At 37.5% G+C, this 26,483-nt stretch overlaps 1 protein-coding gene across 1 annotated transcript in view; it reads right to left on the bottom strand.

Moving 5' to 3' along the window:
- Positions 1-26,483, bottom strand: part of B3GLCT (beta 3-glucosyltransferase) — a 64,098-nt gene that overhangs the window by 11,917 nt on the left and 25,698 nt on the right. The window contains exons 5-10 of the mRNA XM_086481862.1: positions 18,337-18,413; positions 15,787-15,898; positions 10,495-10,631; positions 8,348-8,411; positions 3,456-3,587; positions 2,414-2,483 (exon numbers count right to left, since the gene is read on the bottom strand). Coding sequence (XP_086337988.1) covers positions 2,414-2,483; positions 3,456-3,587; positions 8,348-8,411; positions 10,495-10,631; positions 15,787-15,898; positions 18,337-18,413 — 592 coding nt within the window. The remainder of the gene's footprint in view (positions 1-2,413; positions 2,484-3,455; positions 3,588-8,347; positions 8,412-10,494; positions 10,632-15,786; positions 15,899-18,336; positions 18,414-26,483) is intronic.

Raw genomic sequence — 26,483 nt, 5'->3', positions numbered from 1 at the left:
TGTAAAGGCTGTTTTATCTTTCTCCAACCAAGGATCAACCTCAGTAGGTCTTTAACATACACAACTCTATATTATTACAGGCTGCGACTCTTAATTTCTTCGGTGGAGTCCCCCTTCTTTGTGTAAAGGAAAAAAAGTTCACTGAAGCAAGGACCTGAGTCTCACCTCCGTTAAATGCTCTAACAAGGGGGCTCCCAGCTATAGTGTCTTTCACTTTTCATCGCTTGTTTTGACAGAAGCGTCACTATTCAGACTAATGCCTATTTTAAACTGAATCCCACAATACTTCGTCATTTCTAACAACTCCTATGTTCTAAACAAAGAACAACTACATGAAATTTCAGAACAGCTTTTGATGAAAATATTTATCAATACGTATTAATACTTGTGATCACGCAGAAGATTTAATACCGCACTACAGAGATATTTACAGGTCAGCTCTAAGCTCTTAATTATATTTTATTTGTGCTACTTCTAAAACCTTGACATATGTTTGCAGTCTTGAAATTTTCTTATATATCCATATATACTAAGTGCAAGGAGAGTTGCATCTGAAGTAAATTCTTAAGTAAAATTTAGCTGCTTTTGCACATCAAATTCCAAGCCTTAATGTTGTGCTAATGTAGTTTTTGGCATACAATAAAAAATGACTTACCAGGTAAAAAGAGCTCTCTGAAGCTGGCATCCATTAATCTTTCAAAATCTTGAGTAAGATTATCCTCTATTGCATAACACTGGAAGCTGTGAGGAAAGTTCAAGAATTTTCCTCAGTCTTCAACAGGTGTTTCTTGAAGAATGTTTATGCTATCTTTTTGAAGCCTTATGTTCTTTTCTGACTTTCTAGGTTTGTTGTTTTTTGTTTTAATTTTGATTTAAGAAAATAAACATGGATCCAGAAAGGAGAACTCTTCAGTGAACTCCAATTACAGGACAGTCAATTTTGTCTTGTCAAAAGCTACTTCAAAAACGGCCTAATGATTAAGTGATTAAAATACTAGAAATGTGCCTTCATCAAGCGCAGTAATATTGAGAAAAAAATTCATAAATCTTATTTTGAAGAAAAAAACCCCAGCAACTGGCAAATAATCCAAATTTAGAAGTGACAGAACCTACAGTTTTGGATGCATTAGCAAAGGGGGACTTAGTCAAGAAGAGAGCTTTTATCTTCATCCTGTCCTCTGACAGCTTTTGCCTCTGTGGCAAAACCCCCCCAAAATTTGGTACAACTACTAGCCGTTACTTCATTTTCAATTTTTTTGCTAACAATAATCACTTTAAATTATGCTTATGAACAAACTAAGCCTAATGGTGACAATATTACGTACCTGAAGTATTCAAGGGCACACAAAATTCCTGGTAAATGAACCCATTCCCGAATTTCCTTATTAACAAAATGTCTACAAGTAAACTAGAATGGACTGGTAAGTGGCACCAAGTAGGAGGAGTGTCTTCTGTTAAATCAGTGGATGTGGAATTTTTCCTTTGAAGTTTCGCAGGCACTGGATCTACCTCAACTTAGCTGAGCCTTACTGTTCTAGTTGAAGCTGCGTGTCTCCATGTCTTTATTTTCTGTGCCCCTGAGAAGGAAGTTAATACTCACTGGACGTATCTTGTTGGGCTGTGCTAGGTTTTTTTGTTTGTTGTTTTTACATGGATATCATGGTCATATTTTCATGGTGACTATCATTAGTTGTATAATATGACAATTTCCAGATGAAACAAGCTATAGTGTTGCATGCTTGGGAGACTCTTGATCTGGGCCATGGCTTGGACAAAGTACTACAGACGATCAGATTTCTACAGCAGACCAAAATTTACCATTCCAAGCATTAAAAAACCCATGTGCACATAAAATTGCATAGGGTGACAACAGGCAGAAGCAGCGTGACAGCATATGCTGCTCAATCTTTTACTGGAGGTGAGGGCAGGACAAAAGGAAGAAGGAGGGGAGAGACCTTTCAGCTTGCTCAAATTTCTAAATCAGCCCCATACAGCTGCACAACTGAAGTGAACTGGTTAGCTGGGGGAAACACACTGAAGGATATTAATAGCTGCTATATTAATTAATATTGCAACAGCTCCAGTTTACAACAATATAAGCTAACTATATGTATTTAATTTAGATATTCAATTTCAATATTTTTGCTAACCAATCACTAATGATGAAACATCACATGACGACAACTTTTCGTCTTAGATGTTTCACAGCACTCCTGAAGAACTCTGAATAGCAAAATAAATTCTGCCTAAAGAATAAGCTGTTTAAATCCTGAACCTTTCATGTTTCCAAGTGGATTTTGCAAATATGTAGTCCCAAGAGCTACACAGACAGCATATATCAGCTTGTTTTTCAAATACTCATTTCATAAACCATATTGCATAGAACTACTACCTTGACCAACCTACAACTTACTTCTGTCACCATGAAATTTCCGACATGTTTTTACAGCAACAAAAACATCTTCCTTTTTCACTGGCTCTCCCTATATGAACAGAACAAAAATTAACTTTTAATTGCAGGCTCTGCCTGTAACATTTTACAGGATCTGTATGTCTATACATATATATATAATAAAACAAAAAATACCTTTTCATTGTATAGTATATCAAGTAGAATAGTGTACCAATGCACCACAAAGTACATTTTTGTCTCCTGAAAATAGGTCACCAGTGGTCTAAAATTCCTGAAATAACATTATTGAAATACTTTTTTCATTGCTGTAGCATTCTAACATGAACTAAAACACCTATCACTAGGAAAAGAGAAAGAAGTAGAACTTGTTGATCTAAGAACGATTCATCCAAAACCAAAAGTTTTCTTAATTTCTTTGAAATTAATCATGATGAGAACATATTGAACTGTATCATACTTGGAAAAAGAAGCTTAAATGCTACACACTAGAAACTTTAAATTTCCTCAAGTGTAATAAAATAATTTAACCACTTTTATTTGTTTTCCTTTTTGGCACCTAGAGTTTTGCTCTCCTGGAAGCACAGATCATTTTGGCCTTTAGCAACACTTAACCCATAATATCATAAATGTATTCTCCTAGAGGCAGAAGAGATGGGTTGTAATTTAATGCACCAAATACTATATTACATTTTATCTTTAGCCTCAACATGTTTTAGCTTCCTACCTATGAAGAAAGATTATCTATACTTCAGTTATCTCACAGAAATGTAAGGAGAAATACTTTATAGATCACGTGCTGATCAAACATTGTGGCAGAAAGACTCATTAAAGCATATGCAATGTTTGTTTGCCAGCAAATATCCTGTGCCATGGAAGGCTGAAATCATATCCAAAAATATTAAATGCCAGAACAGACTTCTTTTTTTTAAAACACAATGAAAAATATTTTCTTAAGGTCTGAGATTTTTGAAGTCAAGTATCATGCATTTTAGTAAGAGTTATACCTATATTAAGCAAGCGGTATTTAAAATACAGTACTTACGCAAAGTGGAAGAAAATTACTGAATGTTGTTGCACAATGATCAACATTATACGAGTTCACATCATCTGTGCAGAACTCAGGCACTGGAGTAAGATGCGGTCCTTCCCCTTTCTGCCAAATATATAGGGCAATCTATCAAAATAGAAAACATTTATATCAGTGATGAAACTGGATAAAAATTCTCAGGGCAAAAAAATGACGTTACATGACAAACCTAATAGGAAAACTCAAAAGTATGGGATGCTGTAGAAGGTTTGTCCCTTAGTTGACTAACTAGCTGCATACCTTACTTCTTCCTCACATTTCTAGAGCCAACATATAACTGTTTTGCTAGAAAATAAATTCTATAGACAGACAAGTTTTAAAATTTGCTTCATAGAATTACAATTAGTTTCATATATTTAAGCATGTCAAAACAACTCATCTTTAACTTTTATAAGAAGTGGTAGAGTCAACATTTACACCTTCTTTTAACATAAATAAAAATCCTTATTGTGTTGCTTTTAAAATTATTTTGGTAACTTGGAATAGTTAGGCCTGTTTCACCCTACATGGCAATTTTCAGCTTTTGAAAATAGATCCATTCTCTGATGACAACTGAAAATGCTCAAGATCAATAATGAAGCTCGTAGAAGCTGTAAAATGCAATGAAGGATAATGTAATAGATATGCTATCCTACAGTAGACTCTTGTCCATTTTAAACACAACAACAAAACATTCACAGAAAAAAAAAGAAGCAACCAGTGATGTCTGAAGATTTAAAAAAAACAACCAGCCACCCTTTGTCTTTACATTCAATTAATAATAAAAATAATAGTATTTCAATTTGTCCTTCATGACACATCCAGAACACTTAGACTTGCCCAACATTTCTATTGCAATACTTTCACACTGCTTGTAACTTTGCCAGACTAAGTATTCAGGCAGGAAAGTTTACACTGGGTGCCTACATTAGGACAGTTAAAAGATTAACTTAATTTCATGTAAAACTGTTCAGAAACTTGTAAGAACAAAATGAATTCTTAAAAACCTGAAAGGCAGAAAATATCATCTCATAAAGTATGTGGATTCAGAGCTTCCCAGCTGCACTGCCACACACTCCCTATTCTGAATGCTTTAGTCGCTCCTGAGGATGTGAAGGCATCATTGGAAAAGAGCTGTTTGAGCATATACTGAAGATGTAGAGATCCAGGTTCTAGGTTTGTTTCTGCCTAACTCAGAAGTTAGAGCTTCTGGTTTTCAAAAGGGCACCTACACCAACAAACCACAGATATTCTGGGCCAGACACCCTCCATGCTACCTCATGAAACTGAGTTACTGGGCAAAAAGTAAGGTTCACAGAACCAAGAAGACAGTGTAGTGAAGGGGAGCCTGACTAATGCACAGGGAGAATGGGACTCCTCCAAGGGAGGAAAATCAGTCTTGGGTTCTAGTTCTTGTTTCCCATGTTATTTACACATATTCACAATGACTCCTTCATGGAAAACAAGTTAAGTGCCTCACTGGAATATGGGACCAGCCCCAGCACACACCAAAGGCAATGAAAATGAGCCTTCTTTTCACTGTTTGATGCCTACTCAGGAACTGCAAGCTTTAACCCCACCTAACCACCCCACCTCCCCGCCCAGGGCCAGAATTCAGCTCCTCTTTTAGCAAATAATGTGATCGTTAAGCTATTAAGAGGGCATAATATTTCCTTCTCCCCAGTGTTCAGGAAGAACTTGGCACAAAGAGCATTCAGTATGGTCTGGACAAGCCCAAGTCACCAAACCACTTACAGACTTCTAAGTTACAGATTATTATTTTCCTGCCTACCTCATTTAGTGTCTCAACATCCTCAGAAAATCCAACTGCCTGCACACAGTCATTTCTGGAACTTAGAGGGACTAAAATAGAAGTGCCAGTTTTTTACAGGCCCTGTTAGAACTGGTGGCAAGCCTAAGAATATAATCATATTTTTGTAACTTAAGGTTCCAGATCTGGAAGATTCCTGATAGGGTACAGTCACATACTGCAACACAATTAACTGATGACTTTTGAGCAAGTTGCTGATTGTAGCTGGGCTCTCACAACTACACATGTGCTCTTAGACCACCTCAACAGCAAAGTAAAAACACTTCGCTTGATTGCACTGAAAAGAGTTTCAATGACTGTATTTTTCCTTGTAACTGGGCAGATGACTGGGAGCTGTGAGTACAACATGGTCACTACTACTGCTCAGCTGACAGTGACTTGCTAAACCACTGTAACTCAGCTGCAGGTTCTTTCAATTGTCAGTTTTGTAGTTTGCAAGTTCTAATCCCTCTTAGCCTCACCATTATTAAGTGCTCTGTTTATTTGTTGGTTTAGCAATGCTGCTGAACACAGAGACAATCTTAGCATTACGGATGAGTTCAACACAGTTCTAAAGGGAAAGGCCACTCTACAGGGAAGAAAAGGCATAAGCGTGAGTGGCAGTTAAGGCAAATACTGTTGACAGTGCCTGGAGTAGAGAAGGAGTATGGAAGCGACATGTAACACATACACACTTGTGGTAAGGAGCAGCCAATGAACACACATACATCTCCAAGGTTATCTTTTTGCCTTGTCACCACACTCACATTGCGGAATGTAAGTAGTTCTTGACCCTGCCTTGTAGCTTGGAGACTATGTAACAGCAAGGGATGGGATTTCTAAAGAGCTTCCAGTACATTTTAAGATTGCATTCATTCAGAATTCAGCTATTCAGAATTCATATCTATCACATGAACCAATAAAGAAGCAACGCTCCTGCAGCACAAAGAATATTTAACAATTGTAACTTAATATAACAATACGTAACTCAATAACATGAATTATTTATGAAAGTTTATAACGTACTAAGATTTCCCACTGAATAATGAAATCTTGAACAGAAAGCCTTAGACTGGTGTGAAGCTATCGCACTTCAGAAGCAAAGTTAGAGTGCCATTTTGGGTTATAGAACAGGATGACAGACATAAAACAAGGAAAATGGATTTACAATAAAAAGAAAAAAATATTGTTAGCCTTAGTCCTAGTTCAAAACTAATGTTAGATACTCAAAAAAATAATCATTCACTTCCAGTTTTGAACAAGCATCAGGAAATATGCTATATATTGTGCATTTACAAAAAGTCTAAAAAACAATCTACAAATGAGCAGCAGCATGACAAAACCCCTTTATTTGCAAGATAGGCCTTTCAAATGGAAAGGGATATCAATGTTATTGATACAAGGAACAAGAAAGCAGTAGGCTGAAAAAAACCCTGATGCACGGCACAACAAAATACCGAAGACTAGAGGCACATGTTATTAGGACTCTGTCAAACTAAAACATTTCTTAAAACTTTTATCGCCCTTCATAAATTTAAAAATTACACACAATGATTAAAGATCACCAATTATATCCTTGGGTTTGCTGTCAATCTTGATTCACACAAGAAGGCCATAGAGATAAAAATGACTTAAGGAGAAGATGGTGATTTATAAAATAAATGAGGGGGAATGGAATTGTCTCTAGGGAGACACGAGACTGTGCAGAAAGAATAACTACAGGGCTGAAGTAGGTTATCAATGGCAATAAATTTGAAATGAAACATATGCAAAGAACTGCTAACAGAATAAGAAGTGGATGGAAGTAATTTTGCCTTGAGTGATCGATGGTTTTTCATTAAGCAATCTGTGGCACATAAAAGAAATGTCTGCTAATGATTTTTTTTAATACGACTATGTTTAGAGGCTTTGTCAGTGCTGAGGCAGACTGGAATACTGGGAATATACGAATGCCTTTGAGGTAACTTACAAAAAGAAGATTAACAATGTGAAGCCCAAGGTCTTGGATTTAGAAAACTTAACAATGGCTTGTTTCATCTAGCAAAATGAAAGCTGAGAGGGGTCCAACTGCTTTTGAGAAATACATCAGTCAAGGAGAGGAAACTATGTGAAAGAATAGTGTTGGCACAAAACCAAGTTCATTTAAATACGCTACTAATTTATACTCTATAAATACACTGTAGATTTATGTTGGAAATCAGGAGATTTATAACCATTACAGAATAAAGATCTGTAACAGTAGCAGTGGTTTTAGGCGAGGTGGGTTTTTTTCTGGGCTGGAACCACAATTTACAGTTGACTTTCAGGTTTTTTAAAAAACTAAAACAAATTCAACATCGCTTATAGTTTCAGGCCAAAATCAGCAAGTTAATTCAAAATTCATCTTCCCCTTCCACCCTGGTTCAGGAGTTCACTTTGGTGACAGTACAAAACCCTGGCCTGCACAAACATTTTGAAGGCAGAAAAAATAAAAAAGTTTCAGAAAAATTAGCACTGCTGTTCTTTCAGATCCTCCCACGCCTTACTTCTCATGTTCCTTTCATTCAACTCATTCTCTGAAAGACCTAGTGGTTACGTTTTAAAATGGTTGCAAACCAGAGGCAAAAAACAACTTTCCAGACTTCCAGGCTGCAAGTTGCAGAGTTGATTGTTCACACAACAGTTAGGTTCCTCAGACTATTTAATCCAAACTCCACCATATTTAGCTCTTAGAGTCTGATTTAGAAAGAGAGTGAGGCTGGCTGCTATGTGAGATACTGTTCATGCTTCATGAAATGGAAGTCTCTCTCGTTCTTTATAGAGCAAGCCTCAGAAGATACCTTACTATATACAACGATGTATGTATTTATATATGAATGCAATTTTATTAATGAATTCTTCTATGCTTAAAATATAGTTTTAAAGTATTGCAATATTCTAAAGAAAGGGAAAGAAATTAAACTTGCCATTGCAGTCGACCTTTTTAGCAATGTCTGCGACATGTTACTTCCATTAACATTTATCAACATTCAAATATATAATTTGAGACAATTCTTTCTTTCATCACATCACTGCTTACCTCATGCTTTAAATCTATTGTAAAGTCTGACTTGAGTGGTTCACTTTTCAACTTCTTTGCAAGCCTATACAATTAAAGATGAAGATATTTATTCAAAAAAACATATTAAATTTAAAAAAATCTATCACTAGTTTATGCAACAAAGTGTGGCTGGTATTATTGACCATCGTACAAGGGGAAAAAAAATAATAGATCACGGTTCCGTATTTATCATCCCAAGAAGCAATTTACATTTCTTTTTCATGACAATTTTTTTTTTCCATCCGAGCAATGTCTGATGATGTTAATACCAGCTTCCAGCATACACATTTTGATACCTACTTCCTGCCCAATAAGAAAGTTCTCATCTGGAGTAGATGGACAGTCTGGCACAACATTTTCAATAGATTAAAAGCAGTAGTGCGTTTGAAGCTCAGTATTGATCAGCATCTCGAACTTCAGACAATATTCTCTTTTTGTGTATACCAATGCACACTATTTAAGCACCTTCATTTTATGAAAACATCAATCTTTGCCACAGCAAGATGCATTTAACTTCTGAAATCAATGAACTTTTCAAATCTCATTTAAAAACTAAGCATCTAATCTGAAATAAATATCTAGGTTGTCACTACAGCATGAGAAATACTTCTAGAGGGCAATGCAGTCACTCTGAGATCCAGGAATAAAACTGCTGGTACGGAACCAGTTGAACAACTAGTACTGGTTAACTATTCATAGAATCATAGAACGGTCTGGGTTGGAAGGGACCTTGAAGACCATCTAGTCCAACCCCCTGCCATGGGCAGGGACACGTTCCACCAGACCAGGTTGCTCAAAGCCACATCCAGCCTGGCCTTGAACACTGCCAGGGAGGGGGCAGCCACAGCTTCTCTGGGCAACCTGTGCCAGTGTCTCACCACCCTCACAGTGAAGAACTTCTTCCTAATATCTCATCTAAATCTCCCCTCTTTCACTTTGAAACTGTTGCCCCTTGTCCTGTCACTACACTCCCTGATCAAGAGTCCTTCCCCATCTTTCCTGTAGGCCCCCTTTAAGTACTAGAAGCCTACCATAAGGTCTCCCCGGAGCCTTCTCTTCTCCAGGCTGAACAACCCCAACTCTCTCAGCCTGTCCTCCCAGGGGAGGTGCTCCAGCTCCCTGGTCATCTTTGTGGCCCTCCTCTGACTCGCTCCGACAGGTCCATGTCCTTCTTGGGCTGGGGGCCCCAGAGCTGAACGCAACGCTGCAGGTGGGGGTCTCACGAGAGCAGAGTAGAGGGGGAGAATCACTTCCCTTGACCTGCTGGCCACACTTCTTTTGATTCGCTTTCTGGACTGCGAGTGCTCATTGCTGGGTCATGTTGAGCTTCTCATCAGCCAACACCCCCAAGTCCTCTTCTGCAGGGCTGCTCTTGATCTACTCATCACCCAGCCTGTATTTGTGCTTAGGATTGCCCTGACCCACATACCGGACCTTTCAGGACTATTAACTATTAACACAACATTAACTTTTAGGTAGGCAGAGTGAAGCAAAATAAATCACACATACAGCAATGATACAGAAATCTATTTCTGTACCCTTGTGTACTAATGAATTCTGAAATGTTTATCTATAATAATTATGCTTGGAATGTGTAGAATAAGAAAGAAATGGCATTTTATCAAAGATATATTTTCTAGGTAAGTTTACAGTGGGAGCACAAGTCTATGCAGGCATACCCAGAGCTAGCGGTACATTACTGTGCCTGGTCAAATGTCTTGCTATGCACCTTAGATCCTCAGAGTAATATAAACTTACATGTATCAGCATGGATGCAAATAATATAGGTGGCAGCAGCAAAAGCTCAGCGTAGGCTCTGAAGCCAAATCCATGAGAGGCCAGCCTGCACTGATTGAGTACATGCAAGCTGTCTGCCATAGCTAAGCTGCAATCAGCTTCAATTCAAAGACAGCTCAAAATTAAATTTCACTTTGCGTATCTACATGATCTGCAATAAGACCTTCCACTGTACTTCAGGAACACCTTCCTCTTTTATAGAAAGCATTAAACCATATGAAATTATAATGCATTAAAATAATACAGATTAGCATCTAGAAATATTGTATAAATTAAACATTCTTAATTACTATCAATAAACAAGAAGTGATTAAAAATTCAATTCTTACTTGTTAACAAGTGGAATGCTAAGTGCCCAACCAGCAGCAAAATCTGGAAATTTAAAGATTGTAGGATTTTCAGCAAAGGCATAATGGTGAATTATTGTAGATTCTTCATCATATAATGCTTTACCTAAAAACCACTCCTGTAAAGGAATATAGGAAACAATTTTGTTCATCTACAGCATCCTTTTAGTGAAGGTGACGACTGCATTCATGCTGAATAAAGCAAACCTGAAAACAAAAACAAGGGAAGTGTATTGTTCACAACAATACGGACAAAAATTGTACTTGGTAAGAAATGAAACTAAAGTCAGTTTTCCAAATTCAAACACTGTATTTTCAAACTACAGCATGTGCCCTGGATTCCACCTGTTCAAAAGGCACTGACTCCCAGAGTCATAGAAGGTTTGAGGTTGGAAGGGCCCTCTTGAGATCATCTAGTCCAACCTCCCTGCTCAAGCAGGGTCAGCCAGAGCAGGTTGCCCAGGACTCTGTCCAGTCATGTTCTGAATGCACTCCACAACCTCTCTGGGCACCCTGTTCCAGTGTTTGACCACCCAAACTGACTGCTGACTAGACAATACACTCATTGCATTCAGCAACTTCACATGTATCCATTTTGAATTTGCATCTGTCTAGCCTCTTTCACACTAGCAAACTTAAAAAGCAAGTATGTTTTAAATACCTTGATCTTCAAAACAGTTAAATGAAGAAGGTCCTAAGTATCCATTTGTAAATTAAAAAATTAATTAGTAGCATTATTATTAGAGTTTTAAATAACAGTGTTTAATAATTTACTACTACTTCTATGGTTCTATGATTCTACTATTGACTCTCCTGTACCTGAAAACAACAAACAGACTTAAATACTACTTCTAAAATCAGTATATCCCCAAATTTTTGCAGAATAAGGACTGCAATGAAGGGAAAAAAGAATACATGTATATATATAAAATTAAAAATATATATATAAAGACAGCTTTTCAGGCCTACAAGTACAAACAATGAATTCTGATTCACATTTCTGAATTCACAATTCCGAATCACCTTAATGGTTATATTAAATCTTTAAACTGTGAAGTTCTTTGCATTATGACATTAATTCAGGCTTTTTCTTTTCCTGAAAACTTATCTGTTCCTCATATATCATCAGTAAAACAGATTCCAAGTTAGGGCAACTGTTTTTTCACAAAAGATTCTCTTTCTCCATACTTCCTACCATATCTGATTTTTCCCATACTTTAAAGGGGCAGCTATCAGCAGCAATGAAAAATTCCTTCAAAGTATTAGCACAGTTCGCACACTTCACATGAGATAAATAAATAATCTACACAAAATTCAAGACAAAAGGAAAACTATTCAAAAGTACTGTAAAAACATCTGTCAAAAAAAGCCCCAGTCTAACCCTAAGAGGATCCTGTGTCTCAGGATCAGAAGAGAGGTCTGCATGCACCAGGAGACACTTCCAGCCAAAACCAACTGGCTTAGCCTGGCAGAAGTGTGTGCAACCATAGCTGCCCCAGAGGTCATCCAGCCTGGCAACCCCCCTGGCTTCCAGCCAGGACTCAACCTGGCTCCTCAAAAGGCAATAAAAGGGCAGCCCTCAGGAGCTACCAGGGGTGCTTGTCTTGCCACACACGCCGAGTCAAAGCTATGGGGTGCTGCCTGCTTCAAGAACACCATCTCCGCAAGGATGGCCAGGACCAATATAAGCAACCATGAGTCAGAGATAAGGGATGCCACCCTGCCAGGAACACCGACTCTCCGAGGGACTGATGCAAGTGTCACATGGTATGCATATGTACATATACTCGTGTGAGGTGCTGAATGCTTTTCCGACAAATTCTGCACATTTCTCCTCTCTGATCAGATACTCTCAACAAAACTAAACTAAATAGATCTTTTACTTGACTAGTGACCTCTTAAGGTAACACAAATGCTGAAAACTTGTTTGCTCCCATAGTCCCCATGTGCCTCCTGAGGCTGAGGCAGGTGTTCAGCTGCTGAGGAAACAGATAAAGTTAAACTGACACTACACAATATATGGAGAAGATAAGGGTGGAGATTTTTCCCCATGGATTTTTTTTAACCACCTTCATAGGAGTTGCTACATGGTACCTACTTACTCAGCCTTTGATTTATACCTTCAATCACAACACACACTGTTTTCTCCTTCCTTTATTTGAAGGATTCAATAGTGCTCACTGGAAGGATTAAAAACCAAACAAAATATTGGGAGGTAAAAGAAAATGGGCAAACATACTAATCTTTATGCACGAAGATGATTGCCTTGGAAGAACTGAAATAATTCACTAGAATCATTAGTGCACACCATTTTTTAGCTGGTTTAGGGTGTCCAAGGCTTCAAAATATTCCTAACACAAGCACACTATTCTGTTTCAGAAACAGTAAATAAATAGTAACATTTTAATATGACAGTACCATCTGCAGACAATTTTTTTCTGGACCTCCACTTTGTTATGCTACAGAGTGAAAAAAATATATAATTACTTATCTTAATTTTGCATGCTCATTTTTACATCAAAACAATCTATGGATTAAAAAAAAAACCCAACAACCTTACTTTCCTTTCTCTATAAAACACAGAAAATTAAACCCATACATATACCCTCCTCAGGCTCTCACATACTATTTTTTCTGGCAATATTAAGCCTCGAATCACAGTGAAGGCATTCCAGATTATAGCCAGTACTCTCCAAGCTTATTTGATCATAACATAGTTTACTTACTACACTGATATGTAGGAGAAGTCAATCCGTGCAGGCTGGCTTTACAAGACCAAATTAGTTACATGTGAATTAAGTTACTTATAAAGTAACTTAAGGAATGATGGTAATCAAATTGTATATAGGCAAAAATGCAGACTAAAAAAAAGAATTCTATTTATTGCATTATGGATAACTACCATCCACTGGATCAGTTAATATATTGTGCTTCAAAAATGGCAAAAATCATCTATCTTTAGTAAGGGCACTCCAAAGTCTTTAGAACACTTTAAACTAATAGCTGAAGGAACGTGATGCAACAAAACTCAGTACCAGACCTCAGGGTGAGCAGAGGTGACTTCACCTAACTTGCTCATCAAGTTGATTCCACCCACTCACTCTTGATACACTTACTCACGAACACCAAGACAAGTGTGCCGAATTCATCTGTTCAAGACTTACGTCTGACACACAGGACAGCAGTTTTCAGCTGTCACATCCTCGCTGTGTCTTACTACAACATCTTGTAAGTTCTTATGATTCTCAAAGACAAACTGTTCTTTAGACTGATTTTTATACCCTTTAAGATTCAACAGCTACTAAGTCATTGCTGCCCATCAGCAATGATTTACTCATTCTAGATATCTTTGGGACTGTAGTCTGTCATGCTGTCAGGTTGACAGAAGAGGAGTGGCACATACAATTTGGTTTAACCTTGCTGCCTTCTTACATTATGAAAGCAGAAGTTGGATCTATCTGCTGTTGAAACAGAATCACAGAGGGTTTGAGTTTGGAAGGGACCTCTGGGGATCATCTGGTCTAACTTCCCCTGCTCAAGCAGGGCCACCTATATGGCAGGTTGCCCAGGACCACGTCCAGACAGCTTGCGAGTTATCTCCAAGCATGGAGACTCCACAATCTCTTTGGGCAACCTGTGCCAATGCTCAGTCAACCTCACAGTAAAAGTGTTTCCTGATGTTCCATCTGAGTGCTTACCTTGAGGTCTGAATGTAAATCAAATATTTCTCACTATTTCTCAGTTTTACTGCAGTCAATAATGTCCTTGGTTATCAATGCAGGTCATTCTCTTAACGTTCCTCCACAGGCTCTTATGATGCTTTCACACATCTGTTTTCACTCAATATTACATTCATATCAGTCTCAATAGTTCTGTTACTAATTTCTATATATCAAGACTGAAAAGCTGCAGATTCATCAACTATTCACATGCCCCCTGTAGACCTTTTATTGTGATTAATGTATATCAGCTTTCTATTATGCAGACTGCTGACATTTAAAAATGAATAATGAATGAGCTCATTCTGGACTAAGTCATTCTAAATTTTGTGATTGGTGGACTTTACTGCACATAAGGAATCAGTTATGGACTGTTACATTAAGATGATGATTACTATGTACAAAAGCGAAACATTTTATTTTCCTTTTAATGCAGGTTGGAACATAATTTGCTTTTGTAATAGAATTTACATGTAATGCAAAGAAGAGATTAAAACTGGCATAAGGGCAGCATCTAGAACAAAAAATTTAATGTATCTATTCTGAAAACATCAATTAGGAGTACATATTTCTGAAACAGAAATAAATGGATATTTGAAACATCTGAATATAGTCAGTCGGCCATTCTGAAGACAGTGCTTAAAACTGTAAGATTTCTGAATTATTATTAGTACCATTTGGGAAAAGAAATGTAAGAAAACAGGACAAGGCCATGTGCCTGCAAAAGAAGTAAATATGCTGAAGTGAGACCTGAAGCAGAGTTCAATACTCAGTCAAAGTAACAATAAAGAGGCAAAACCTATTTCACACAGGAGATTTTGGCTTCTTTTATTCCAGACAAAGGACAGACTTCAAGCTGAATTTTTTTCTGAACACTGAGAATTCTAAACATTAACAGCTTTCGTGTCAGTTGCATTGCAAAATTTACTTTGTACTTTGGTGACTTCGTTTTTCTTTTGTTCTACGAGGTTTCTGGTTGTTGTTTATTTTCCAGCAGGTAAAAAAACCCTGTCTTATCACCAAGACAGTTCAGAAACATAGTGCAAATAAAATATCCTACTATATTAGATCAGAGCGAGTTAGTCAAACGAAAATCAGTTATTCTGTCTGATGATAATAAGAACTGATGACAGACAGGAAAATGAGGAGAGGGGACCACACAGCAGACTATATTAATCTTTTTACTGATGCTACATCATTTTCAGACTATCCACAGAAGGAACCTTTTTCTCTGACCAATTTTAACAGTTCTTCAACAGCTAGGCAGGTGCTTATACTGCTTCATGTTAAATACCTTGATCACTCTTAGCCTCAGCAACAGAAGTCTATCTCCCTATTTTAAGCTGTTTGCATAGATCTTTTCCATTGTTTGGAGCTCTGAGCCATCCAGGCAGTGTTATAAAATTAAATTCTGGACCACAGAAACTGTTCCGTAACTAGGAATTCTAACATTCTGTATTTATAATTTTGGACTTAAAACGATTCCACATGTTTCATCTAAAAACCCATTCAAGCACATTCAAAAGAAAGTTAAATATCTAAATTTTAATTTCACCTTAGACCCATCAAATCTTCCAAGTGTTTCTAGCAGCTTTACAACTTGTATTCTTGTATCTTCTTCACAGAAGAATATCCATGAGGAGTTCCTACCATAGGTAACAGAGAAGCTAAAAAAGGAAAGTAACATTTTACTAATAAACTGGCTTATGAACAGAATGATAGATCAACCCACATTCCCAAATATAAGTACTTTGCAATCAATTATTCCTTTACACAGAAACAGAAACTTTTACTACTGCCTTAGAATTATATATCAAAAGGACCACAGTGAATGGGCGTGGGCTGGGGGTGCACAAGGAGTTGGGAGGGGACACAGCCGTGACAGCTGACCCCAACTGACCCAAGGGATATCCCACACCGTGTGACGTCGTGCTCAGCATATAAAGCTGGGGGAAGGAGAAGGAAGGCGGGGAGGTTCGGAGCGATGGCGTTTGTCTGCCCAAGCAACTGTTATACGTGGCAGAGCCCTGCTCTCCTGGAGATGGCTGAACACCTGCCTGCTGATGGGAAGTGATGAATGAACTCCCTGTTTTGCTTTGCTTGTGTGTGCAGCTCTTGCTTTACCTATTAAACTGTCTTCATCTCAACCCACAAGTTTTCTCACTTTTACCCTTCCGATTCTCTTCTCCACCCCACCAGGGGTGAGTAAGCGAGTGGCTGTGTGGGGCTTAGTTTCCAGATGGGGTTAAACCACGACAGCCAATATTCCTATAAAGCTACCCTTCCTCTGTGTCTTGTAATGGTATTTGATTATTCACTGCTTTCTGCTTATGATACTTAATCTGCTAAACTATAATAGCCAGAAGAACTCACGATCCATTCATCTTTTTAATTCATAAAAGCATATACTTGTTGCCTACTCAACACTGAAATCTGGGCAACTCTTTGCCATCCAGGCAAGCAAACAAGATACAATCAGCTGGGAAAGACACTTCCTAGCTGTTCCTTCTAGAACTTGCTAAACAAGTATAGAAAGGGTATCAGATCCCCTCATGTTTTTAAATATGTACAGTATATTCAGTGCCCTGTGAAGACTGAAGACTTTTCATCTTCTGAAACAAAGTATTTTGTCCAACTTAACCTGTGCCTAAGAACTAAAAATTAGTAATTGCCATAACTGTTTAGAGGCCTCCTTAGAAATGCTGACAACTACACAACTGAAGAAAGCCATTCTTCTAAAAGCAGTTTTCAGATAAGAATGCATCTTGTATCACAATTCTGAGCATCATCAGCTGCTACAGAGCGGGCTGATCTCCCTTCCTCCTCTTCCGTCCACTGAGAAAACTAAGCAGTACAAGCCTCACAACATCGACGTATTTCTATACTACTCCATGTCTTAATTGTGCCAAAAGTGGTAAGTGAAATAGTAGATACAAGGAAATTCATATTCCAGAATTCTCAAGATGGAAATCTCTACTTAAAATTCCTCTTCTGGTTTCTGAAGAGTTTTATTCTGCTTTATCACACAAATAAGCATTTGTATTTTTGCTTCTGAGTTTTGCTATCTTGTAAGAGCTGTGTCTGCAAAAACTCTGTCACTGAGACATAATCCAGAGAAGAGGAACCACTAGGTCATTGAAACAGTAGCTAAGAAGGAAAAACAAAGATGATTGATAGATGGAGCATCATCTTCCAGTTTTTCAATTTACTTCAATTCTCCTTTTACTTCTTTTCACAAAGATAGCTAGTATACAAGCACTAATTTGATGTTTCTACACACATGGAAAGCAATGGAAAGCAGAAGGAAAAGCATCCTTCTGGGTAACTTTAATAAATTATATTAACTAAATTAAACCTCAAGAGGCTGCAGAGCCTTTGGCATCAATTTCAAATGCAAGTTTTAGGCAAACGATAGCCTTTAGCATCATGGAGCTTTAGGACTTTCTGGAAGAAGAATCATTGCTTCCTGACACTACTACGTCTAAATGCAGCATGTCTTCCTTGGAGCCATCTGCTCAAGCAAAGAAGAAAAGATATTTGACATTACCAGTCTTCTCTGACCATACTAAGATGAAAACTGGCCATACAAGCTCCTAAAAAGATGTTGAAAGCTACACCTTTTCACTATAGAGGCAAACCACCTCTTAGAAGCACTGTAAGCAATAAAAGATAGAACTCCCAAACAGGTATTATTATCTGTTTTTAAAAAATTATTTATCACTTCATTCAGCCAAGTAAAAGGAAACCTCTGAAATACCTCACACCTTATGCTGTGACAAGTGGGACCAAATAGGAAAATACACATTTAAAAATGGTATTTCTTTTGACTAGTTTACTTCCCCAATATTTTTTAAACCCACAAAGACTTGAAGAAGGTACTTGTTCAGTTACATTACATTATTGTTTTATTTAAAATAGCTTTCTCTATTTAATGAAATTTAACAGAAAATTGCTTTGGAAAACGAAAAAAAATAGAGTAAAAAAGTGAAAAGATAAGGCTGCAACTCTCATTCAAAAACTCTTCTGAAAAAAGAGGTCTGAGTAATTATATTTATATTCTTGTTTACAAAATATTCTGAAGATAACTAGCACTCATTACACTTACTCTCTCATTAACGGTAATATTGTCCATGCACCTTCATGCCCGTCCATCTGATGAATAAGCAGAACTGTAGGTAATTCCTTTAAGAAAAATAAAAATATCCCCATTAAACTTGAATTATATGCACTTTTTTCCTAAACACCAACTAATCTTAATAAAAAATTACTCTGGAATGACTATTTAGTTCTTACTGGCAAGTAGCCCTGCAGAATAGATGACTTAGGATGGTACGAAACAAAGTGACCTGCATTTTAGGGAAAGTGTTTCTTCCAACTCACGATTTCTTAATTCTCTATTAGATATAAAGCTAATACACTTCAGGTTAAATGTTTTGTATAGGTCCCATGTAATCAATTAAGCAATATATCATACTAATTTTTTTTACATTATGGGATTTTATGACATGGTAAAGAAAGACATAAATAATTCAGGGTATTCTACAAAGGCTTCCATCGGACAATCATATTACACAGAGCTTATGTGAGAGTTCTAACACTTTTCCTTGCTGAGTTCAGCTTTGACCTCTCACACCAACATCATGACAAAACCCTATGAGTTTATGCAAAAATCAAAATGAGGAGTCAGCATTTTTTCTTCCTGAAAAACTGAAGTATCTTCCTAGAAAGGAACATATTTTCATAAATTTCTTTGCTTTTCTGTTACTTGAGATCTCTTCAGTGTGGCAGATGCCAATGTCTAGCAGACAAGCTATCATTCTGGGGTAGTTCCTAAGAAAGCACTCTTTAAACATGGCCCTCTGATAAACCACACTGCATAATTTATTCACTAGTTCATACATGTAAAAAGTGGGAGAGGGAGGGAGATATATATTCCATAATATATAGGCAGTATCTTACTCCATTGATATACTACATTTATAAGTACAATTCTCTACTGCAGCATCATTAGGGTCTTAACCACCTCACAGATGTCTAAATCCTTTGGGTTAGGTAACTGTACTAGTACTGAAGCAAAAATCTTTCTGCCAGAAATGCCTAACTCTCCCAGCTTATCTAAACTTCCTCACCATCTCAGTCCATTCCATTCCAACAACTAACCTAACAAAACACTAGTGGTGTTAATGCATTTTAACACAAATGACTTAACACCAGCAGGTAAATGATCCCACCTTTCCATCATACAAACTGTTGTGATTGACGGCTCATCACCATGACCACAAAGAAGCAAAGAGGAACAGCAACAGGACAGGAATCCCAGTAACCTAACTGGAGAAAACTGAGTGCCTGTGACCCAGCTCCCGCCAGGGCTGGCCCAAGGGAGCCATCAGCCTGTCCAGGTGTGACACTCACCAGCTAAAGCGAAGGGAGAGGCTCCCCGCTCATCTTACAGTCTGACAGAGGGTTGCTGCTTACAGGGGCATGGGACTCATCACAGGATTCAAAGAGCATTTTGGCATGGCACAAAACTTACTAGATGGTGCTTAGGGAAGATGAAAGGCCAAAAAAAAGAGGGATCAGAGTGGTCTGAGGAGAAATAACAATTGGTAAACACAGGGAAAAAAGGAGTTGGTCATTTGAAACAAATTGCTAGTCAGGATGCTTGTCTGACCATGTCGCGCACTGATCACTGCACTCTGTCCTGTCTTCTTGAATTCCATTTCTAACTCCTGGGCAGGAGGCTCTGTGTATCTGTGTGTATTTGGAGGTCTGAGTGCCTGCAACTGGAAAGGGGACCATGAATCATAGGTGTGCACTTGTCTGTACTTCTAGAAACTGGGGAGAGTTGAGTGGATGCATGCTGTCTGGGTGTTTCAGTGTATTTAATTACTCATGAGCATCAAGCTGGACTAGGAGTAGGAAAAGAGGCTTAGGAGCCAGGTATCAGAGCAGCCGCAAGTCTGAGGCAAACACTGGGGAGATCAAGGAGCCTGACAGTTGGTTACTGGAGGAACCAGGAGGTCCCAGCTACAGGGGAGCCTCTGGGGTGCAAGGGTCAGCTACTGGTAGGGTTTTAAGTCTGCACCAGGTACCCATTTGCGTGTGTGTGTCTATGCGTGAAGCAACAGCAAGGCCAGGGTGTCTAGGGATCAACTGGATACCTTGAGTGTCTAAAAGCTACTGGGAGGATCCACAACTTGTGCAAGTGTGTGTGTGGGTGTGCAGGAGCAGGGCTGAGCACGAGCAACCGGAACAGAGTGGTGAGCCACACAGCAAGAGTCACATGCCCACCTGCCATAAACTGCAGAGACTAAGGATGTGAGACCAGCGACTGCTGGTATGGGGAACACATGCTCAGCCTTGCTCCTGGCTGGATCTGGGGACACTGCCAGGCTAGCAGATTCAGCAGTTCCTAAGACAAACCTTTATCTCTCAAGGGCCTAATTCCTTTCCACTTAGACCTTGCATATGTCAAACATTTTTGCTTGACGAATGCATCTCGTGAATATAAGCCAATTCCATCCACATAAAAGTCATATTTAAACACAAAAATAATTTATTCTCTAAGAAAAGCTGTAATATAAAGTTCACACTGCTTGCTGACTGTCAAGTTTACTTTAAATCCTTTTCAAGGGCAGTTAAGCATAGAACCTAGAAATACATAAAACCTCCAAACTTCATGCACTAAAGAAAAGATCTCTATCACTCTAAATAATAACCGTGTCTCTCAGGAGTGCGTTAAAACTATCAAAAAATAACAATCTACTGTTTTTAAAAATATTTATGCTATTGTGAATGACCCAAATTTAAAAGAAACAATGCCAAAATTTGGAACAGGATATTCACCTGCATCTAAAATATCAGTGGGTCTAATTTATGGTTCTAGTGAAAGCCAATCCATCAAATACATTTCTGGTTAGTTTCAATTTACTGCAAACCCGAAGAAGTCCAGAGGTTTTCGGTGGAAGTGGCAAATCTTAGTAACAGTATACTCAACATCTGGTATTTCACTAAAATGTAACCACTTCATGGTAAAACCGTAAAAAATATGTTTGCTTATGGGATTGCAGACAGGAAGATAAAAGGGCAAACCTCTGTCTTTACAAGAATACTTGTTTTTACAAGCAAATCCTGTAGTTACGCTAGTATTTGTACATGGCCACGTATTTTGGAGCCAGAGAGATAAAAGTTATTAATATATTCAGTGTCTATATCACACTAGAGGCTGAAGTTGTATTCATTTTAGATATAAACGGCATTTTCCCATGCAAAAGGTATGAAGTAAATTACATAAGCTAAGTAGCCGTACCATATACTTAAGTATCTCCTCTTTAACAGTAAAACCCAACTCTCTCCTTTGTGCAGACCAAAGAAGTGATGTTAAAGAGCACTCTTTCTTCAGCTAACCTGATACTTTCGCAAGGTATCTTTTCCAAGGTATCTTTTCTTTTTGACATTCTCATAAGCCTGTCTTTCTCTACCCAACCTCCTCTAAAACATGAAAATACATGCCCTGCATATACTTTTCCTTCCACTCATCTCTACACAATGCAACAACTCTGATTTAATAAAGGAGATGCTTAAAAAACACTGTACAGGTAAAATAGCCTCTTCCAAAAATACAGGAGGATCTTTGTTGCTTTTCCTTTTTCTTTTTACGTATTTTCGCTCTGAATCTAGTGGAACTGGGCTGACCTAGTCATTTCATTTATTCTACCTTCAGTACAAGGATAGAAAAAAAAGCAAAAAATACTCGATGTCAGCTTTGGAGAGTGAAAGGGCATGTGCTGACTAGCTCATCAGGGGATGGCTAGATGGTCAAGGCAGTGGTAAGTAACTGTGTCTGTGTACCTCATAACATCATAAAACACATTATGATCCACATCTTCAAACCAATTCAAAAGACTTAGCTTCAGACATATCTTTAAAATAATTTAATATTATTTATTCAAGTTGAAGTACAAAGATGCTAGTGATACACTCAATTTCACAGCAATTCATCAACAGAACTGAAATTAAACTCTGGTTCTTTTCATTAAAAGTTCCCTTCATTTACACATGAAAAACCTTGGGGGAATAGCATATCCAATGAGGAAAAAGATCTTTCAGAATAAAAGAATTTTTAAATAATAATGACAAGAATTGCTTACCTGAAACAAATACCTGAAATCTTTCTGTACTACATGCAATTTCAAATTAATCTACCAAAACCTATCTAAAAAGTTCACAATTTACAGACAACAAAACAGTGCAGTGTAAAAACAAAGAAAAGGGCTAAGATTTCACAGACTACAAGGTCAAAAGGGACCTCTGTAAGCAGCTGGGATGGCTGAGATCATTCCCAGATAAAATGGGATTTCCAGAGCCACAGCTCGGTCACATTCTCTAAGACCCCCTAGCAGACCTGTGCTTGCTTTATTTTCCTGCAGATCGGAGTTCACTGAATTTCATCTAAGCATAATCAAACCTTGCCCTAAGTGTATGGTTTAATGAGAACATACTTTTTAGAAGATAATTCAAACTGGATGTTGCTCACCAGTATTTATCACATCCAGTTGTGGCCTAGTACTGTAAGTACTACACATAAACAGACACGGAACTGTGGTGAAATGCAAAACAAGACAGTAGTACGTTTACTGTTATATTAAGTCACCTGATCACAGCAATTAGCAAATTTATAACACATTATAGAAAAATACACTAGTGTATAGGAATCTGCTTGTAATGAGTCCAGTATGCTGGTATCTGCAGATGTCTTGCATATATCTCTGTGCTTTGTAAGTTTATTAAACTGCCTCAGGAAACCCAGAACTGGGGGGCAGGAGGGAGGGATCCTAAAACCTAGACAGTACTGTTGAATGGCACAGTTACAGAATTAGAAATGTTTTCCTAGTTTTTGCTCTATATGCTCTACCAGCACTTAACAGTATTTTCCCTACTCTCTTATCTTCTTTTCAGAAATTAATCCTCACACACATTCAGAGCAAGCCTATCTACCCTCTTCTCAGCCCTCCCTTGGGGGGCTACATAAGCCAAACTCTTCCAGTCATCTGTTACGACACCTTTGACAAAGTAGAGCTGTGGAATACACACTGAAGTCTCCCTACAGCTTTATTTTCACAAACATGCCACTGCTGTAGACACCCTGAAGGATTTCTAAAAATGACAGAAAGTAAGAGCAAATCTCCTACCTCTAAACCCAGTCGGTCAGTCAATTTGCTAGGAATTGCTAACATCAAATATTACACTGTACACTACTACAGTACACATTTAAAATATTTTTCATGTTAAAAAACATAAGTGTCAATATTTATCTAATAATTAAGTCCAAGAATCCAGGGCAAAACATTATTTCAATATATCCCTTCAAATAAAACCTATGAACGATTTAAACCACTATTTTACAATACAAGTACTTCGCCTCTGTTTAACAAGTCGGTTACTTGGGACCTTCTCCAAGATGGTCATGACCTTTTTAACCTTTGCTGTATTTCTCCCTTTAAGCTGTTTAAAAAAAAAACCCTGTGTTGCTAACAACACATAACATCCAATAAATAGACACTTCATTGTCTTGCTCCTCAGGAAGCCTAAAGTAATAATCTACTATTTTCCATCAGAGAGAATCTCTAATTCTGTTATACTCTCAGATGCCTCAAATGGTTATCATTTTAAAAAAGAACCAAGATTTGGTAATATATTATGTGCAGTTTCAAGGGGTTCAGGGAGAGGCCATAGCAGTACCCTGCTTTCATAAATTAAGAGCAAGATGCTGTTTGCAAGCCTCTCGTCAAATGCTCTGACATTAAAGAAAAGATGGAAGCATTTACCCAATCATACGGAGGTAATAAACTTAAGGAAGTGATTTGAAGTGTTCCTAACTGTAACTTCAGATAAGAGGCAAAAAAAGGGAAGATTTTTCATGAAAAGGAAGTAATTTTGTCACTATTTCCTACTGTACATTACATTGAAATCCTCATAACCCAGTTTAGCTGCCAGAAAATATACTTGACTGCATAACCAAAGCACTGACTCCTGACTGCTTACAAGCCAGATCCAACAACTCATTGCGTGGGAAAATAGCTCCAATAAGTATTTGTATCTGAAGGGACTTTTTAGGCAGTTAGCTAGAATATTAATCGTTATGCAATAACTTATTTAATTATCAAAAGAAAGCTTTCAACTACAATATATTTCTGTCTCAAACCCCTATAATTATCATTGATGCAACCTCTTCATGTAGGAAAGATGCTGGTAGCCACTGATTTTTTATTTTACCATGTTGTTCTTCAACAATAGTGGAAGTAAATTTCAGCATGCATATTGCGATGCTGCCAATTGCTAACACGCTGCCTAGAGTTCCCATGATTAGAAAAATCGGTAAAAGGTCCAGTAAGGTTTTTGTGATGCAGAAATAATTCACCTGTGGTCAGTAGTAATCAGTGCTAATTTGGTTTGCATTATGTTGATGTGACAGCACAAGATTTTCCTCAACTACTGGTACAAACAAGTGTCCTGCAGCAAACTGAAAAACAGTCATACAAAGAATTTATAAATGTGCCTGTTTTCCATTACCAGGAGCAGAAAATGTGTCAACATCAACAGAATTTACTCCAATCTTGTAGATGAAACCTGAAAGGATCGTAATTCATATGACCAGGACAAAAGAAAACTCGAGAAACTGCTAAATTGAAAAATAAATATTTTTTTTCAAAATACATGTTCATCAACAAACGAATAATGCCCCCCCCCTGCAATTAGTCAAAAAATATAAAATATTTCTAATTTTATCTGTTTTAATCTGCATGTTTCAAAGATCAAAATGAAGTCTGGAGTCTTCAATTAGTGCTTACTGACAGAGTTGTCAACTCCTGACCTTTCAAACTGAAAAATGTAAAAAACTAACTAATTTCATTCTTGATCTGAACAACATTCAGAGGTTGGCTCATTATCATAAATCTTAATACCTAGAATAAAAAGACTTATTTACTAAATAAAGTTCAAACTTTATTGCAAGATTGAGACCTAGACCAAAAGCAGCTCCTACTGCTTCCTAACACTGCCCCGTCTATTCAGTCTAGGTTAGTCCATTTTTGTGCATTTTTTCCTACTTGCCGCACAACCTTGCATGATAGAGTGCACAAATTGTATGCCTTTGGGATAAACCAAAGGATGTGCTGCAACTGCTAATGGACCTCCAGCTGACAGAACCAAATCAGAACTCGTCCGAAGTAAACCCCTTTGAAACGGCATCTAACAGGAGTGGTAGCTACTCAGCAACAACTGCATTGCTCTACATGTTCGCTCCTACCGCACCACGTCACTTGCTGATGTGGAAATAGTCCAAATAAGCAGTATGGCACATCTACTATACTTTCAGTTAATTGGGATTTAATAACACAAATAATAAAATAATTACATGGATTTTAAGTCACTCTAATATTTAGTTCGAGAAGCAGTCTGAATTTTGAAAACTAAGACTTCGAACTTGCTAATTAAAAAGTGTAGTTTTGGAGGAGGAAACTTAATCAATATAAAGTTTCTCATCAATTTACTCAGCATTTAATTTTCTTTTTCCTCCCCTAGAATGCTCTATCTTCCCCCTAGATGTCCCCTATCTTCTCTCTTCTGTTCTTTTAAGAGTTAGGGATCACCAACATCACTAAGTCTTATTTTGTAACAAGACAAAAAAGATGTCAAATAATCTGGAAAAGTTTTGAGCACTTATTATAATAAATGCTACCAGAGATATGTATAATGAGACAGTAGCCTAGAATAACAACAATATATTGCAGTACAGTCCCATTTGCTTGCTTATCACTTGTATAGTTAAAAAGCAGAGAGGAATACTGTCTTCATAGCTCACAGTTTACAAGAATTCTAAATATAAGCAATCATACAGAAGACAGACATGTGGTATACAGCACATAGCAATTATTCATGAAAGTATTAATGGTGAATCACAATGATTATGTTGCCAACTGACCTGAATAAGATCATTGAGAACATATTCAACATGAGATTTTAGTACAGTGATTGATAATGTTAGTGTGTACAGTGAGTTTTTACTTAAAAGCAAAACCTTTCTCAATCAGAACCAACACATAAAAACATTTCAAACAATGAAATTAAGCTATTTATGGGACTCTGATGATTCTTTTATTATTAGAAAATCTCTTTTTCAAATTAAAAATCTATAAAGTCTATTTTAACATTGGATGGTTTTGCAAATTCCATGCGTCATACACATAAATG

Source organism: Leptosomus discolor, chromosome 1 (assembly GCF_034619465.1).
Source record: "Leptosomus discolor isolate bLepDis1 chromosome 1, bLepDis1.hap2, whole genome shotgun sequence".
NCBI classification, from domain to species: domain Eukaryota; kingdom Metazoa; phylum Chordata; class Aves; order Leptosomiformes; family Leptosomidae; genus Leptosomus; species Leptosomus discolor.
This window is presented reverse-complemented; position numbering and strand designations above follow the sequence as displayed.